The sequence below is a fragment of the Scyliorhinus torazame genome, chromosome 10, assembly GCF_047496885.1.
Source record: "Scyliorhinus torazame isolate Kashiwa2021f chromosome 10, sScyTor2.1, whole genome shotgun sequence".
NCBI lineage: Eukaryota > Metazoa > Chordata > Chondrichthyes > Carcharhiniformes > Scyliorhinidae > Scyliorhinus > Scyliorhinus torazame.
This window is the reverse complement of record NC_092716.1, coordinates 102,020,181-102,038,911: the sequence shown is the minus strand read 5'-3', so window position 1 is coordinate 102,038,911 and position 18,731 is coordinate 102,020,181. Positions and strand designations below refer to the sequence as shown.

At 46.8% G+C, this 18,731-nt stretch overlaps 1 protein-coding gene across 4 annotated transcripts in view; it reads right to left on the bottom strand.

Annotated features, from left to right (window-relative positions):
* The window catches only part of csnk2a2b (casein kinase 2, alpha prime polypeptide b), a 107,415-nt gene that overhangs the window by 29,599 nt on the left and 59,085 nt on the right, over window positions 1-18,731 (bottom strand). For all 4 annotated transcript variants that reach the window (XM_072518526.1, XM_072518528.1, XM_072518527.1 and 1 more), the window contains exon 3: window positions 279-380. In XM_072518526.1, coding sequence (XP_072374627.1) covers window positions 279-380 — 102 coding nt within the window. The remainder of the gene's footprint in view (window positions 1-278; window positions 381-18,731) is intronic.

Here is an 18,731-nt window from a genome sequence, read left to right as displayed (position 1 = left end):
GATCCCTCTACCTGCTTCACTTGCAGTCACACCCTCCTGACCATTGACAGAATTTAAGACAGTTAATCTGAGGGGTGTAACTGATACACCATTGCATGGGGGAGGGGGGGGGTCCAGCCTAGATTATATGCTCAAGTGTTGGCATGGCACTTAAATCCACAATTCTTTAACTCAGAAATTACACCACCAACTGAACAAAGCTGATCAAACTAAGCATGTAACTTTTCAAGTTTGAATGTGAAAGTCTGAAATTAATTTGGATCAAGTCAATTACTCACCACAGGGTCCTTTACCACATCTAGCAGCTTGATGATGTTGGGGCCCCCACGGAGGTTTTCTAATATTTTGATTTCCCGCTTTATTTTCTTCTTTTTCACAGGCTGCAAAATTAACATGAAATATACTTCAAAATACTAATTGAACTGAGAGAGTAACAGGTGGGCTTATTCAGGGCAGGATGCTACACGGAGGATTCTGCTGACATCTTTTGCACAAAGATAAAACCTGTTTTATAGATTACTTTTTTGTACCTCTTTTAGAGATTAAATAAAGTTGACACTCCTCACTCCTGTTTCTCTAGTCCCACTGCCACACCTCATCACATAAACCTCGGGTTGTAAAGATGATCTGCAACCAGGGACATACCAACAGTTCTATTTAGCTAGCTGCCATGTGGTACAGCATAGTGGCCTAGCCCTTCTGCTGAAAAGCTGCAAATAACAGAGTGCAGCATTAACATAAGACCACGGCTGTACAGAAATTATAACAATTTCTTCACACAACGGGTTGAATTATTTGTTCAAAGAAAATCACTGTATTAGTGAGTAAATGGCCAACAAGGATATAAAGAAGTGAGGAACGTACAAAACTTTAAAAACACGTCTCAATTTAATCTCTGAAAGAGTAAGAAGTAGTAAGCCATTTACAGTTTCTCAGGTAAAAAAATGCTAACAATCCTCAAATGTAGCACAGAAACAGTAGTGGTTATAAAGGCTAACATTCTATTTGGCCTTTCATATGATGTTTTGTACCCACCACATTGTCGTGATCGGTGTGTGTGGACTCCTAAATCGTTTTAGGTTTCCGCTGCTTCTAACATTTGATTATTTAAAGTACACACAAATCTTTCATTTTTTTGGTCCTAAATAGATAGCTTCACGCATAGCTGTGTTAAAACCCATCTGTCACAGTTTTTCCCACTCGGTTAATTTATCAGTGCCTCTTTGTAATTTTATACTCCTATCTCCACCACAGTACTTACTATTTCCACAATCTGTCGTCAACAAACTCAATAAATGGCTCTCTATTGCATTATCCAAGTTATTGATAAAAATTCTCGACGGTTGAATCCCCTGTTCATAGCCTTATCATTTACTTCCAATTTGAGTGCATATCCATTATTTCAATCTGGTTTCTACTATCCAACCAATCTCCTAAATTAGGTCAATAATTTGCCTTCAGTTCCATGAGCTGTAACTTTAGCTAGCTTATCCTTTTGAAACTATCATTGGGGTCAGACTATAGTTGGCACTGACGCACAGCCCCAAGCTGGTCTGCTGTTACTGGAGTCAGATGAGCAGTATTTCTAAGATTGCATGGATTAACCAATTCCGTGCAGCTGGTGTGGATCATCTGCTTCATGAATGAATCAGAAGTGTAGCCATTTGGTTTGGTTACACTGCCAACCTCCTAAACTCTCACAAACAGAAATGTTGCAACGTTTGAAGACCAGGCAATAGCTTCATCATTCAAAAGAAACCTAAGTGTCGTATATGAGTAATATTTCATCATTTTCTGTGGTACTTTGGTAAAAGAACACCACGATTTAATGCTGAGGGAACAATGCCAAAGTTAGTCAACATCCATATCCAAATCAGGGACAGAGGAAGAGCCAGTTCCTAATGTGTACAGCAGGGTACATTGAATATTTGTAAAGACATTTGTACATTACAACAAGGAAACCAGAAGAGACACAAAAGGTTTGCATCCGCAGGGCTGCTAACATCTGACTCAGAGCTTTCCCAACAGAAATCAGTATTCCAGGTACCAAAAATCAGTATTTTGGCAGTAAAATCCATTTTCATTTCAAACAAAAAATGCCCACCAATCTGAAGTATAGCTTTCCACCTTTATTGCACAAATCTAAAACATAAATGTAAAATGCAAATCCAATGCTTCATACATGTACAAGTCATGAATGGGTGTTTTCAAATTAAGTTTCAAACATTCAGTAAATCGGATAACTAAAAATGTGAACAAAACATTCGCCTTTTTACATGAAGTTCAAAATTGGCCTGAACACTTGATTAACTTAACTGAATTCTTACAAAAAACTGTACATAGACAAGAGGAATCAAGTGCATTTCTTTCTTTCAAATAATATTTTCATGAAGTAGCACTAACAGATTTGATGTCCAAAAGAGGGTTTATGATAAAGATAAAAGAGCACAAAGAAAAGAATGGCCACAAAAAGTAGAAGGTGTGATTAAATTGATGCATGATTTTTCAGGTTTCCTTTTTTAGCATTTTTGTTTCATGCTCACAGCAAAGTGCAGTTTTCATAAGTAAAACAAAGATTTATGAACTGAATCCTGCTGAAACTTAATAATGTGCAACGTATTATCAGCTGCACTCCATCAGTATAGAAAGAGGGAAGTAGAGTTAAAATTTCAGATCAATGACCTTTCAACGATTCTTAAGTGTCAATTCTGCTTCTCTCCCCATTGATGCTGCCTGACCGGAGTATTTCCAGAACTTTCTTTTCTTCAAATACATAGCAGTGCTCTACAAAGATCAGCGATAGAGCTAGTGTTGAGTCTACTTACTGTAACCCACCCTCCCTAACGACTGAGCAAAGGTCAGTATCCCGACAATGTCAGGGTATCCTGACCTTTGTATGGTGTTGCACAAGGCATCAAGGTGTGTATTGGTTTCCTTGGTGACAGGGCCCCGCTCAGAGGCCCTGCCCCCGCTCCTCTCCGCATACTAACAGCGCATACATGTTAGACATGCATGCGCTGTTAATGAGGCATCGAGGTGCATATTCAATACACATCTCAATTCCTCATCAACAGCGCATTAGTCTGACACGCATGTGCTGGTCGTGTGCGGGGCGGAGAAGAGAGGGGGCAGTGCCCTCTCGCCAAGGAAACAAAGTAACACGTTTTGGGAAGTAGCTTTTCCGTATTGCAATGAGAAAGCGTACTTCAGTATTCAAATGGATTTTTCATATAAAATACGGAAAATCCGTGCTAGTTGGCAACTCTGCTGACTGATGTGAGCAAACTACAAGCTCCTCAAACCATCCAGCAGTTATATTCCACAAAACATGCGTTGTGCCCAATGCCATAACAGTGGGACAAATACACTGATCTTATAAACAATATAATCTATTAAATGGTCCATGGATAGGGACCTGGGAGCATCCTGATCTCAGTGGAAACCCAAGATTTTTGGACAAGCCCATGAGACATGGAAATGATTGCAACTCCTCCACAATCTCACCAAGGCACCAACAGATTCCAACTAGAGTGTCAAATTACCATAAAACATATATATAGGGTACATTAGAAATCCCTCGTGCTGAAGGATGCTATTCGGCTCATTGAGTCTTCACTGACCCTCCAAAGGAGCATGCTACCTGGACCTAATCTCCCGCCCAAATCTCTGTAGCCTTTGGATATTTGGGGGCAATTTAGCATGGCCAATTCACCTAACTTGCACATCTTTGGACATTATACAGCTATCACTTTCCATATGTACCGCTACATAAAATACCTCTGATTTGAAATCTCTATTGCAGGGGTCAGCAACCTATGACACGCAAGATGATATTCTTTATATCTGTTTTTAGTGTTTTCTCATTTTTAAAGATAACACAACAAATTTTCAGCACAGTTAAATTATTTCTGCGTACATTAGACAGCATAACCTCAGAACTATGGTTCTAAAAATGTTGTATCTCTAACTACACAACGGATCGACTAGAGAATATGGGGGCAGAAAGAGTATGGCGACTAGGGGATTTTCACAGTAATTTTTAATTGCAGTGTTAATGTAAACCTACTTGTGGCAATAACAAAGATTAAGTCAGTTTAGATCTCCCCTCTAATAGACCATCCTCCAGGCTCTAAGAGTGTTGATAATTACAGGATTTTCACACTTAGCAAAGCCTGTCTTGAAGTTCTTGTAAAACAACGATCCATTAAAGTAAGTATCAACTGGTCTGCTTCAATGTCAAGCCAAATGGAGGAATCATAGAATCCCTACGTGCAGATGGAAGCCATTCAGTCCATCAGGTTTGCACCAAACCCTCCGAAAGAGCACCCTAACTAGGCCCAGTCCCACTCCCTATCCCTGCAACCCCATAACCCATTGGACACTAAGGGGCAATTTAGCATGGCTTATCCACCAAACCTGCACAGCCCTCTCTAACCCAATTTCTTATAAACCTAAGTTTGAGAGGCTAATTGGTACAAGTTAATGTTCAACAATCCCAGTCCCCCCTCCTTAGAACCTGGGAGCTGCAACATAGCCAACTTCAAACGAGATTTATTTTTATTTCATATAAACAAACTGATCATTCCACTGATCCCCTTTAAGACCCGAACAGAAATAGGATTGGCAACATCTGCAAGGGATACCCAGGCAATGCAGCCATCTTAATCAATGCAATCCCATCCAGCCACGATACCAGCAGGGAGGACGAGCGGGCCCAAGTCCCATCTAATAAGACAATCAACTGAGGGAAATTGGTCCCTCTCACTAGGGGCTAAAATCCTCAGCTCTATAACCATTCGTAGGTACTGCCACCAGAGGATTACGATACAGCACCTGTATCCACTTAACATATTTCCATCCCAACCCAAATTTCCATCCCAACCCAAATTTCTGAAGCGTATAAGTAAATCCATTCCACCAGGTCAAAGCCTTCACCGCATCCAAGGAAATTACTAACCCATCTAACGCCTGTTTCTGGAAGACCAGAATAACATTCAGTAACCGTCTAACATTGTTGCAAGAATTCCAGCCTTTCAGGAACTAAGCCTCATCTCCCCAGATGATCAACAGGAAAATTCCCTCTAAGCACAGTGTTAACACTTTGGACAACAATTTCAAATTAGCATTCAGAAGTGGAATAGGCCTCTGGTAACCGCATTCCTCAGGATTCTTGCCTGCCTTCAAAATCAAGGAAACATTCGCTTCTCGTATCAACAGTAGATTACTTCAAATAAATGTAATCAAGCCAGTCAACGGATCTATCAGCAAGACCTTGAATTCCTTGTAGAATTCGCACCCAAAACCATCCGACCCAGGAGCCTTACCAGGCTGGAACTCCCTAATGGCCATAGCCACTTCCCCTTTAGAGATAGGAGCATTTAGGACCAACCGTTGATCCTCCGAGACTGAGACACTCGAAGGAGAGAAGCGCTCCATATATGTCCATACATCCCCAGGCTGGCCCTTCTTTTGTTACTTAGCATAAAAATCCATAAATGTCCTATTAATATCCTCAGTTTTAATAAATCTATTACCATTGGAATCTAGCACATACGGAATAGCCCTAGAAATGGGATCCTTAATCAAGAAAGCCAAATATTTACTCGGCTTTTTCCCAAACCCATACAATTTTTGCTTCGCAAACTTTGAACGCCTCTCGGACACTGAGTCACAAGGAATCAAGCTCCACCCGAACCGCATTAATCTCCCTCAACGACGAGCGTTTGGGGTTCCTACCATACTCTCTCTCTGCCTGAGCCAATCCAACTTCCAGCAAGCATTGATTTCTAGCATTCAATGTCTTTTATTGGCTGTATAAGAAATAATCACTCTCCAAGCACAAGGCTCGTGTTTCCCACAAGATAGAGAGTATAAACTCAAGAAAAATAGGAACATATCAGAGATCAATGTTACCTATAGAGCAGGAGGGCACCAAATGTAGGGTTGCTCCTGGCATGAAGAAATAGTCAGTTCTAGCATGACATTGATGAGGAGCAGAGAAAAATATAAATTCATTATCTCTAGAATGTAGACTTCACCACATGTCTAAATACCCCTCCTCCTCGCATACCAGCGCTAACCCCCTTGCCTGCAGGGTGGAAGAATTTCTGGTTGCTAGGAGTTTTTCCAAAGGGTTTAGATGACCCCCAACAAAAGAATTAACCAATGCCTGCCCCACAAAATCCATAAACACTTCAGTAACAAACTCTAGGGAGCGATTTGGAGGGCCATACACATTTAGTATCGAAAGATCTGAAGGTTAGGTGGATTGACCATGCTAAATTACCTCTTAGCATCCAAAAATGTGCAGATTTGGAGGGGAGGGCTCTTTTGGAGAGTCGGTGAGGCTCAGTGGGCTGAATGGCCTCCTTCTGTACTATAAGGATTATTTGCGAAACGATTGTCACATAATAATACAGCACAAAAGAAGCCTTTTGGCCATCGAGTCTGCACTAATGCATGAAAAACACCTGACCTGCCTACCGAATCCCTTTGCCAGCATTTGGTCCATAGCCTTGAATGTTATGATGTGCAAAGTGCTCATCCAGGTACTTTTGAAAGGCTGTGAGGCAGCCCGCATCGGCAGTGCATTCCAGACTGTCACCACCCTTTGGATAAAAACGTTTTTCCTCAAATCTCCCCCCCCTAAACCTCCTGCCCCTCACTTCGAATTTGTGTCCCTTTGTAATTGACCCTTCAACTAAGGGGGAACAGCTGCTCCCTATCCATCCAGTCCATGCCCCTCAATCTTGTACACCTCGATCAGGTCACCCCTCAATCTTCTCTGCTCCAGCGAAAACAACCCAAGCCTATCTAACCTCTCTGCATAACTTAAATGTTCCATCCCAGGCAACATCCTGGTGAATAATCTCTGCAACCTCTCCATTGCAATCACATTCTTCCTATAATGTGGTGACCAGAACTGCGCACACTACTCCAAGCTGTGGCCAAGTTATATACAACTCTAACATGATCTCCCTTCTTCTGTAGGCTATGCCTCGATTGATAATGGAAAGTGCCCCATATGCCTTTTTCACCACCTCATTACCCTGGCCTTCTGCCATCTAACCCAATCCTTCGGACACCCACCTGCTCCACATGTGGCAGAGTCTGCAGATTCTGGAATGCCCTACCTGCTACAGTAGTGAACTCGCCAACATCGAGGGCATTTAAAAGTTTATTGGATAAACATATGGATGATAATGGTATAGTGTAGGTTAGATGGCTTTTGTTTCGGTGCAACATCGTGGGCCGAAAGGGCCTGTACTGCGCTGTATTGTTCTATGTTCTATTGTGCAATAGACTCATCAGCCAACTTGGAACCCACTAAACCCTAGTGGAAGCAAATCATCTCAGATCCAGAGAGATTGTCAAAGGAGGAGGAATTCTCCCCGGGTGTGTGTCCTGGGACCAATGTCCATCCCTCAATGATGATGGTAATTAAAACTGGAGAGCTGATCATCATCGCTGTGCTGCTTTGTGGGATCCTGCTGTGCACAAACCAGCTTGAGGTGCGTCCACAGTGCGCACATTTCAAGTGGAAGTGCTTCATTGCTTTGGGAAAATAGGATTTTCGCGCCACATTCGGGCAGGTACCAAGCACCGTTATTATCATCAAGAAACAAACTTCTCAGAAAAGAGCAGAGATAAGCCAAATGCCCCTCCTGCAGTTTAGACACACCTAAAGCTTTCATCCACCTCCCGGCAATGTTGTCCCTCAGCTCTCCATGATTAAAGTAAGAATACAAAACAACCAGTTATTACCATCTTGAAGATACGGAGAAGAAAAGGCAAGATAAACTAGCACATGGTACAATTACCATAAATGGAGGTCCCTGAGATTCTTAAGGATAAAACAGTCATTATAGTGCTCAGTTATCAACACCTCCATCAAACATGATAAATAACAACACTAAGAACCGACAAGAGGCACCATAACACGGAGGGAGTCCAAATATTTCAATAAGCTGCAGACTGTAACTCCAAACCCTCACCTTCTATTGACTTCACAAAGGCCAAGGCACCAGCCGGATTATCAAATGCGTTAATGGAGTTGTCGGATAGCACCCTGAGGGTCACTAGATAAAGCAAGGCATAATTCACTCCAGCTGCCTTGAACTGTTTTCTGACTTCATCAAAGCCTTTATGCTTCTGCGTCGCTGGAAAAATTAGATCCTTGCACAATCAAGGAGCCAGGTCTCACCACACCTCACCACCTCCAGATCTTTCTGGCGATCCATGAATTTGTAAAAGTGAATGATTATAGGCTGGAACTCTGATTGTCCTTCAGCCTCAAAGACAGGATATGATTTCCATTTTTCAGTTTGAAACGCCCAGCAGTCACATCCAGCTCAAGGAACCATGGTAGATGGCTCTCAAAAAACGTAAGAGGGATCTTAACTTCCACTCCTTCTGACAGACCGACGTTCCACTTAGTGCAGCTCTGCAGCTTGGTTTCATGAGCACTCATATTCTGTGTCAACAAGCAATGCTCAACTTCTATCACTAATGGTCTTCACAATCATCATCTGCAAACGCCTGTGAAAGCTCCATGTCGAAGGTCCACTTGAGGATCAGGTCGCCATATTGAAAAGATAACTCCACCCCTTTGTATTTGACTGCTCACTTTTATCACCAGCTTTCCTAGGATACCTCGGCAATATTTCTTCAACACTTAACCAAAAATCTTCAACGGACATACTATGCGTGTAATAACGCCTGGATTAGGCGAGCATGTGCTACATAAACAGGATAAAAAGAATAAAAAGAGCACACTTATCCTCCACCCCAGAGAAGAATCCGCTTATCCTCGTTTTAATCAGATGCGCCCTGTGCAACATCTTGATTTGAATCAAACTTAGCCGAGCAAATCAAGGCGTGGAGTTGACCCTGCGAAGGGCCTCACTCCACACCTCACCATCCAGAATGTGACCCAATTCACCCCTCCCATTTCATCCTCACCTCGCTCAATGAAGCAGACTCCATTGAAAGGATCATCATCATAGAATTTACAGTGCAGAAGGAGGCCATTCGGGCCCATCGAGTCTGCACCGGCTCTTTGAAAGAGCACCTTACCCAAGACCACACCTCCACCCTATCCCCATAACCCAGTAACCCCACCCAACACGAAGGGCAATTTTGGATTGTGGGAGGAAACCGGAGCACCCGGAGGAAACCCACGCACACACGGGGAGGACGTGCAGACTCCGCACCAGACAGAGACCCAAGCCGGGAATCAAACCTGGGACCCTGGAGCTGTGAAGCAATTGTGCTAACCACCATGCTGCCCACAACTTCTATCACAAATCCTTTCCATCTTGTCATGTTCTTCACTTACACTTGACATTTTGGTGGTGTTATGGACACATTTCCTGTGGAGCTGCTTCAATTAAATCACGCATTTATTAAAATCCAAGAGATCACATAGCGACTTCATCACGCAGATGAAAAGCCAGAAAATGCCAAGGAAACAAAATTAAAAGGGCAACACCACCAATGTCAGGTTACAGTTCGCAACATTTAGATTAATCAAAATAAACAGCATTAGCCTTTTCCCTATGATCTTTCTTTTAATTGTTAACCCAATCACTGGAATCATTAAAGGTTCGGTGTTTGCCAATTTACAGAGTCACCTGTGGAGATGGCAATTAACCTGCTGCGCAAGATGCAGTTTTACCTCATCACAGTCCACATTCATCCTGCATCCCAGAATTATTTTTAAGAAGTCTCTTCTTCTCAGGTAGTCGACTGTTCTCTGTGGGATGGCTCCATGGGTGGCTAACACTTGCCAGTATCCAACTGACCTTTAGTCATGTGATCTTTATAGTGACCGTCAACCTCCGAAACACCCAAGAAAACTTAGCAGCTGGTCTTGGTCCTGTCTTCACCAAAAGTGCACCACAATGTGCAATGTAAATCAGGTCAATTTACCCCTTCTATAGTTCAGGACTGAGTGCCCCATAAACCAAATAAAACCAACTAATTCAACATCTTAAAGGGAGCAACCTCCAGAAAATGAAACTTCTTTTTCCAACTTTCAGCTATCCTCACTTTTTTTTTTAAAACAATAATGAGTGGTCAGAAACACAAAGTTGGGTCTTATTTTTATGATCTTTGTCAGTTTACACTCTTGTGACAAGGAATGCGGGGGAATTACTTCCAGGCAGCAAGCATTATTGTCAACCATTTTCAGATCACTTCATTCAATGGCCCAACAGCATGCCTCTGCCAAATCTTCACAAGAGTATTCAACGTGGCCTTTTCCTGATTACCACATCAGCCATCCTTTGGCTTTCAATTCATATAAATAATTTAAAGTCATCTTCTTTCAAACTACGGAGCTGTGTGCTGAGAGTTCATATTCTCTATGAAGTGAATTGCCACTGCCCAAGCTCACTTCAAGTAAAAACATTATAACCACAAAATGTTCATCCTATTGGAGCATTGATTGGGACCCAAACCACACGTTAAAAGAAAACTCAGCACAACCAAGTCCCTGAAGTTAGGGTTATAAATCACGGTAGACTAACCCTATTAGATCAAGTAGGTCTGGGAAGCAATGATGGGACGGTGCTGAACAGCATGAGGATTACAGGGGGGCGGCCGGGAGGGGGGGGGGGGGGGCGTGACCGGGAAGGGGGGGGGCGCGACCAGGAAGGGGGGGCGCGACCGGGAAAGGGGGGGGGGGGAGCATGACCGGGAAGGGGGGGGGGGAGCATGACCGGGAAGGGGGGGGGGGGGGGGGGGGGAGAAGAGGAGACCAGGAAAGAGTCCCCCATCAGTCCCGGCCAAAGACAAAATCTTCTTCAACGGGGAAGAGGGGTGACGCCAAGGGAAAAGGGGTGTGGGGGGGGGGGGGGGGGGGGGGGGGGGGGGGGGGGGGGGGGGGGGCCTTACACAGAAAATCTAATTTTTAAATACCTGGAAAGACTGGAATCTGACAGTTGGAATTTCTCTGCCAACTCCTTAAAACTAGCATACCTCTCCAGACCTTTCCCCTTCCAAGCCTTGAATGTAGAGTCCAAACCCGCTGCCGAAATAGTGGTTGTTGCAGATGGGGGCTAGCGCAAATGGGGAACAATGCTGCCTAAACGGTTTCCAGATTCTCAGGGTGAAGACCACCACTGGATTCAAGGAAAATCTCTCCAGAGGAAAAGGCAACTACACACGTTAACTATTACGTGAAGGCCAGAAACAGTGCAGGAGCTCACTTCAATTTATCCCAATATGGAACCAGTTTTCCCCATATGGATCCAGGAACGCTAAACCACAACAATGCCTTCTGAATATTGGCTTCCCAATAGTAAAACAATAAATTGGGTAGGGCTAGGCCCCCTCGATTGTTTGCCACTTTGGAGGAAAGCCCCACCGATTCTGGGGGTCTTACCTACCCAAATAAAGAGGACATTAATTGTTTGACTTTGACAAAAAAGGCTTTGGGGAGAAAAAATGGGGAGACTTTGAAAGATGATTAAAAAATCTCAGGAGCATGTTCTTTATAATAGTCTGAACCCCAACCGCCAATGATAGGGGAAGGTTATCCCACATCTGCAAGCCTGTTTTGATACTGTCACCAAGCCTGTTTTGATACTGTCAATCAGAGTATAATAATAATGATCGCTTATTGTCACAAGTAGGCTTCAATGAAGTCCATTGTGAAAAGCCCCTAGTCACCACATTCCGGCGGCCTGTTCAGGAATTGAACCCGCGGTGCTGGCATTGTTCTGCATTACAAGCCAGCTGTTTAGCCCACTGTGCTAAAGAAGCCCCCGAGTAGTGTAATTTTATTTATGAAACAAGATCAATTGTGGGCCTTCCCCCATCCCAAAATATCAAAAACTAGTCTTGGCAAGACAAAACAGCACATCCCCCAGTTGGGCTCCCGTCCCTGGTGGTTTGACCGGGAAACATTCGCGCAGGAGTTCCTACACTGCAGGAGACGACCATTTGGTCAAGAGTCTGCACCGGCCCTCTGAAAGATCACACTACCCAAGCCCACTCCCCCACCCCATCCCTGTAACCCCACCTAACCTGCATATTTCCACAGTCACCCAAGGATGGAATTCAACCCGGGTCCCTGGCACTGTGAGGCAGCAGTGCTACCACTGTGGCACTGTGCACATGCCACCCTCTTTTCCAAGTTCAACTTGTAACCAGAGTTGGAGCCAAAAGTACTAAGCAGCTTCATTATCTCACCCATGGCAGGTACTGGGTCCGTATTATGCAGAAATAGGTCATCTTCGTAAAGGGACACCTCCACCCCTCCCCGATCTATCCCCCTCCACTTAAGAGGACCTCAGCGCTATAGCAAGTAGTTCTATTGCCAAAGCAAACAGGAGCAGGGACATTTGTGCTCCTATTCAAAGAACACAGCACAAAAACAGGCCCTTCGGTCCTCCAAGTCGGTACCGGTCATGATACCACCCTTGGCCAGAACCCTCAGCACTTCTTAGTGCCGTATCCCTCTATACCTATCCTACCCACGAGATGCCTTTTGAACGCCGGTAATGCATCTGCTTCCACAACCTCCTCTGGCAGCGCAGTCCAGCCACTCACTACCCTCAAGTGTAAAAAACCTGCCTCGCACATCTCCTCTGAACTTTGCCCATGGACCTTAAACCTATGCCCCCCCCCCCCGAGTAACTGACCCCTCCACCCTGGGAAAGAGTGCCTGCCCATCCACTCTATCCGTGCCTCTCATAATCTTGCAGACCTCTATCAGGTCGCCCCTCAACCTCCTTTGTTCTAATAAAAACAGTCCAAGTCTATTTAGCCTCGCTTAGCACCATCCTGGTAAACGTCCTCTGCACCCTCTCCAAAGCCTCCACATCCTTCTGGTAGTGTGGCGACCAGAATTGTGTACAATATTCCCAAGTGCGGCCTTACCAAGGTTCTATACAACTGTAGCATGACTTGCCAGTTTTTATTCACACTGCCCCGGCCAATGAAGGCAAGCATTCCATATACTTTCTCGACTACCTTATCACTAGTGTTGCCACTTTCAAAGATCCGTGTACACACCCAGATCTCTCTGACTTTCTATATTCCCAAGAGTTTTGCCATTTACTGCATATTTCCCCTCTGTAAGAAGTCTTACAACACCAGATTAAAGTCCAACAGGTTTGTTTTGAATCACTAGCTTTTGGAGAGCAGCTCCTTCATCAGGTGAGTTTTGGCTTGGGTGATTTTGTCTTTGTTGTTTGGTGGGGAGTTTGTAAGTTTTCTTTTTGGAGGGGAAAACCTGCGGTTTTGGATGTGGGGAGGGTGGGGTCCACAGGGAGCTGATTACACAGACCAAGGAGAGAAGGACGGGGTGGGTAGGAGGGGTCTTCGGGCAGGAGCTACCACACTGGCAGGTAATGCTGGTGAACAGAAGTGAGGTAAGGGAGATGGCCGAGGGGGGTTGGCCAGGTTTTTTGGGGGGGTGGGGGTGGGGGGGAAGGAAGGAAAGAGACGCTGTGATGTGGCAGAGTTGGAGACTGAGCGTGGTCATGGGTGGAGATGGGGGACATCTAGGATGGGCCCGGTTTAGGCTGAAATTCAGAAAGGTAGAATCGGAAGGGGATGATGGCGGACGGTAGAGGAGAGTGGAGGCATAAGCCTCTGGTAAGATTCATAACACAAAATGTACGGGGACGGAACGGTGAAGAGGTCTCGGGTCTTCACACACTTAATAATAATAATCTTTATTGTCAAATTAGGCTCACATTAACACTGTAATGAAGTTGTGAAAATCCCCTAGTTGCCACACTCCGGTGCCTGTTCGGGTACACGAGGGAGAATTCAAAATGTCCAATTCACCTAACAGCACGTCTTTCAGGGCTTATGGGAGGAAACTGGAGCACCCGGAGGAAACCCACGCAGACACTGGAAGAACATGCAGACTCCGCACAGACAGTGACCTGAGCCGGGAATCAAACCTGGATCCTTGCCACTGTGAAGCAATAGTGCTAACCACTGTGCTACCGTGCCACCCAGGGGACAGACAAGTGTGGGCAAGGGATAGCGAATCATGTGCGCATATTCTGGGACTTTGAGAAGTTAGAGAGATACTGGGAGGTGTATTCAGGACACTATTGAAGATTGTGGAGGTGGAGGTCAGGCCGGACCCAATGGTGGTGATCTTTGGCATCAGAAATGCCGGAGCTGGAGGGGACGAGGGCCAATCTCGTGGCTATCGCCTCTCTGATTGCCCAGCGAAGGATATTGTTGGATTGGCCACAGGGGTGTCAGCTGGCTGGGTGACCTGCATGAGTCAAGTTCAAGTTGAGGGGATCAGCAGAGTGCTTTGAGATAAAGTGGGGACTGATCATGACAATGGTTGAGGAATTATTTGTCAGCAGGGTGGGGGGGGAAATGGGAGAAAAATTGCACGAACTATGAACTTTGCGGGTGTTGAAAATGTTACTGCTGGGGTGGCTCAGTAGCTAGCACTGCTGTCTCACGGCATTGAGGACATGGGTTCGATCCCAGCCCTGGGTCACTGTCCGTGTGGAGTTTGCACATTCTCCCAGTGTCTGTGTGGGTTTCACCCCCACAAACCAAAGATGTGCAGGTTAGGTAGATTGACCACACTAAATTGCCCCTCAATTGGAAAAAAATAATTGCTTACTCTAAATTTTAAAAAACGATGTGTCTATTATGTTTGGAATAAAATACATTAAAAAAAGGTTATTGCTGAGTAAGTGCCGCTTGATAGCACTGTTGATGACTCCTTCCATCACTTTGCTGATGATGGAGAAGTGTCTGAAAGGGTGGTAATTAGCTGAGTTGCATTTGACTTGTTTGTGTAGAGGACACATCTGGGCAATTTTCCACATTGCCGGGTAGATGCCAGTGATGTAGTCGTACTGGAACAGCTTGGTAGGGCTTGGGGGGGGGGGGGGGGGGGGGGCAAGTTCTGGAGCACAAGTCTTCAGAAATATTGCCGGAATATCATCAGGGCCAATAGCCTTTGCAGTATCCAGTGCCTTCGCATTGGTTGAAGACTGACATCTGAGATGCTGGGAACTTCATGAGGAGACTGAGATGGATCATCCACTCGACACTTCTGCCTGAAGATTGTTGCAAATGCCTCAGCCTTGTCTTTTGCACATACATGCTGGGCTCCTCCGGGTGGAGATATTTGTGGAGCGTCCTCCTCTAGTGAGTTGTTAAATTGTCCACCATGATTCATGGCTGGATCTGGTAGGACTGCAGAGCTTAGTTCTGATGCGTTCGTTGTGGAATCGCTTAGCTGTCTATTACTTGCTGCTTATGGTGTTTGGCACACAAGTAGTCCTGTGTTGCAGCTTTACCAGTTTTTCGGCATGCCTGATGTTGCTCCTGGCATGTTCTACTGCACTCTTCATTGAACCGGGGTTGATCCCCTGCCTTGGTGGTAATAGTAGAGTGGGGGATATGTCAGGCCTTAAGGTTGCAGACTGTGGTTTGAATACAATTCTGCTGCTGTGAATGGCCCACAGCGCCTCATGGATGCCCAGATTTGAAATGCTACACCTGCTCAAAGTCTATCTCGTTTAGCAAGGTAATTTGAGGGGTACATACAACAAAACATCGGCTCCAAAGAAAGAAAGGAGAGGTATCCATTCATTCAGACCAATTTGGATTTATTAAAAAAAAGGACCATGCTGTTTGTGCCGTTGTGAAAGCATTTCTTGATGAAGCAGAATTGCGGGAATTAAAGTTTAGAGACTGCGGAGTACACTTGATGGTACCAAGATCATGGGGCCTTTATTCTGGGCGGCACAGTGGTTAGCCAAGGTGCCTCATAGCTCCAGGGTTCCAGGTTCAATGCTGGCCTCGGGTGACTGAGAGAGAATGCATAGATTTGAAGTGATTTGAAAAAGAAGCAAATGTGGTGTGAGGGGAAAAAACATTTTCACACGATGAGCAGTTTGGGTCTCAGTGCACTGCCTGAAATGAAAATTAAATGAAATGAAAATTGCTTAGTCGCAAGAAGGCTTCAAATGAAGTTACTGTGAAAAGCCCCTAGTCGCCACATTCCGGCGCCTAGAAGTGTGGTGGAGGCGGGCTCAATAGAGGCATTCAAGAGGGCGTGAGATGATTACTTGAATAGAAACAATGTGCAGGTGTACGTGGAAAAGGCTGGGGAATGGCATGTCATTTGGAGAGCCGGTATAAACAAGGTGGTGTAATAATTTTACACTGCACTGTAATAATTTTGTGATTCTGTGGCAAGATTTTAATTTGGATTCAATTTTGGACAGACTTTCGGTTGTGGCTATGCTGAGCTAAGTCGCACATTCGGCAGCTCCCGTCAGAAACGGACTTTTGGGCTCTTTTTAGGGGCCCCACCGGCATTTGTTCGACGGTTCCCAGTGTGGGAAAGCGACAGTACGATTCCCCCGACACTGTATGGATTGGACCAGGAGTGGAGCGGTGAAAAAAGTGATTTTGGTGCAGCGAAAAGTGCGAGGGAGGAGAACCAAGGCGGCGGCGGGTGGAGACCAGGCAGCGTGGGCGCAATGGTCGCAAGAGCAGCAGGAGTTCCTCAAGCACTGTTTTGCGGACCTGAAGGCAGAGCTGCTGGAGCCGATGAAGGCATCGATCGATAAGCTGGTCGAGACCCAGAAGGCCCAAGGGGCGGCGATCCAGGAGGTGCGGCAAAAGGCCTCGGAGAACGAGGACGAGATCTTGGGCCTGGCGGTGAAGGCGGAGGCCCACGAGGCGCTGCACAAGAAGTGGCAAGAAAAGGTTGAAGACATGGACAATCGGTCGAAGAGGAAGAACCTTCGGATTCTGGGTCTCCCAGAGGGAGTGGAGGGGTCGGATACTGGAGCATACGTGGTCACGATGCTGAACACGCAGATGGGCACGGGAGCTTTCCCGAGGCCCCTGGAGCTGGGTGGGGCTCACCGAGTCCTGGTGAGGAGGCCCAAGGCCAACGAGCTGCCGTGGGCTGTAATGGTGCGGTTCCACCGCTTTGTGGACAGGGAGTGTGTCCTGAGATGGGTTAAAAAGGAGTGGAGCAGCAGGTAGGAGAACGCAGAGATCAGTATATATCAGGAGTGGAGCGCAGGGGTGGCCAAGAAGAGGGCCGGGTACAACCGGGCTAAAGCAGTTCTGCAACGGAAGGGGGTGAAATGCGGGATGCTGCAGCCGGCGCGACTGTGGGTCACGTTTAAGGACTGGCACCATTACTTTGAGACGCCGGAGGAGGCATGGACCTTTATCCAGGCCGGAAAGTTGGACACGGACTGAGGGTTTGTTGGGAGGGCGTGTTGAGGGGGGGTTATTGTGGTTATTGTGTTTTTGGGGATGTCCTGTTCTGTTTTCTTTGGTGCTGGGTGGAGTTGGGTAAATGGTTCGAAGTGGGGGTTGAGAGAGAGTCTGGGCATCGGTGGTTGGAAGGATGGGGCCCTGCCCCGGGGGGGGGAATGGGAGGTCCGAGGTGGGGGAGCTGCGATAAGGCCGCAAAAAGGTGCTTCGCCAGAGGGCGGGGCCGGCTTGGTGGAAAGCGCGGGCTTTTTCCCGCGCTGGGGAAGGAAGGGGGCGGGGCTGGGGGGGGCGGTGTTGAAGAGGAGCGCACGCTGACTGCCAGGAGGGGAAGGAGAGATTCTCACACTAGGGGGTCGACAGAGTGGCGGGAGAGGCAGGGGTCAGCAGGAGTCAGCTGACTTACGGGAGTGCCAGGGGAGGGAGCAATACAGCTGGGGGGGGGGGACTGGGTTGCTGCTGCATTGGCCAAAGGGGAGCTGGGGTTCGGAGAGAGAATCGGGGCGGGGGTCCGCCGCCTGGGGGAATGGAGGGTGCAGGAGGCGCGGGCATGTGGCTGGCCTAGAAAGGGAGATGGCTAGTCGGCTTTGGGGGGGGGGGGGGCCCTGATCCGGCTGATAACTTCAAATGTGAGGGGCCTGAACGGGCCGGTCAAGAGGGCCCATGTGTTCGCGCACCTGAAGGCTGATGTGGTTATGCTCCAGGAGACGCATTTGAAGGTGGCAGATCAGGTTAGGCTGAGAAAGGGGTCGGTAGGGCAGGTTTTCCACTCTGGGTTGGACGCGAAGAATCGAGGGGTGGCGATCTTGGTGGGGAAGCGGGTGTCGTTTGAGGCGCTGAGCATTGTGGCAGATAACGGAGGTCGGTATGTGATGGTGAGTGGCAAGCTGCAGGGGGTGCGGGTGGTACTAGTGAATGTATACGCCCCGGATTGGGACGATGCCGGATTCATGAGGCGCATGTTGGGTCGGATTCCGGACCTGGAGACGGGGAGCTTGATAATGGGTGGGGAGGGACTTCAACACAGTGTTGGACCCAGCACTGGACTGCTCCAGGTCCAGGACGGGGTAAAAGGCCGGCAGCGGCCAAGGTGTTTAGGGGGTTGATGGACCAGATTTGGGTTGGGGGGGGGGGGGGGGTGGACCCATGGAGGTTTGCTAGCGTGGGGCCAGGAAATTTTCCTTTTTTTCCCACATCCATAAAGCCTACTCCCGGATAGATTTCTTCATTATGAGTAGGGCACTAATCCAGAGAGTGGAGGGCACGGAATATTCGGCCATAGCTATCTCAGATCTTGTCCCGCATTGGCTGGAGTTGGGGGAGGAGAGGGACCAGCACCCGTTGTGGTGCCTCGATGTGGGACTGTTGACGGATGAGGTGGTGAGCGGGCGGATCCGGGGGTGCATTGAAAGATATTTAGAGGCTAACGACAATGGGGAGGTGCAGGTGGGGGTGGTCTGGGAGGTGCTGAAGGCGAGGTAAGGGGAGAGTTA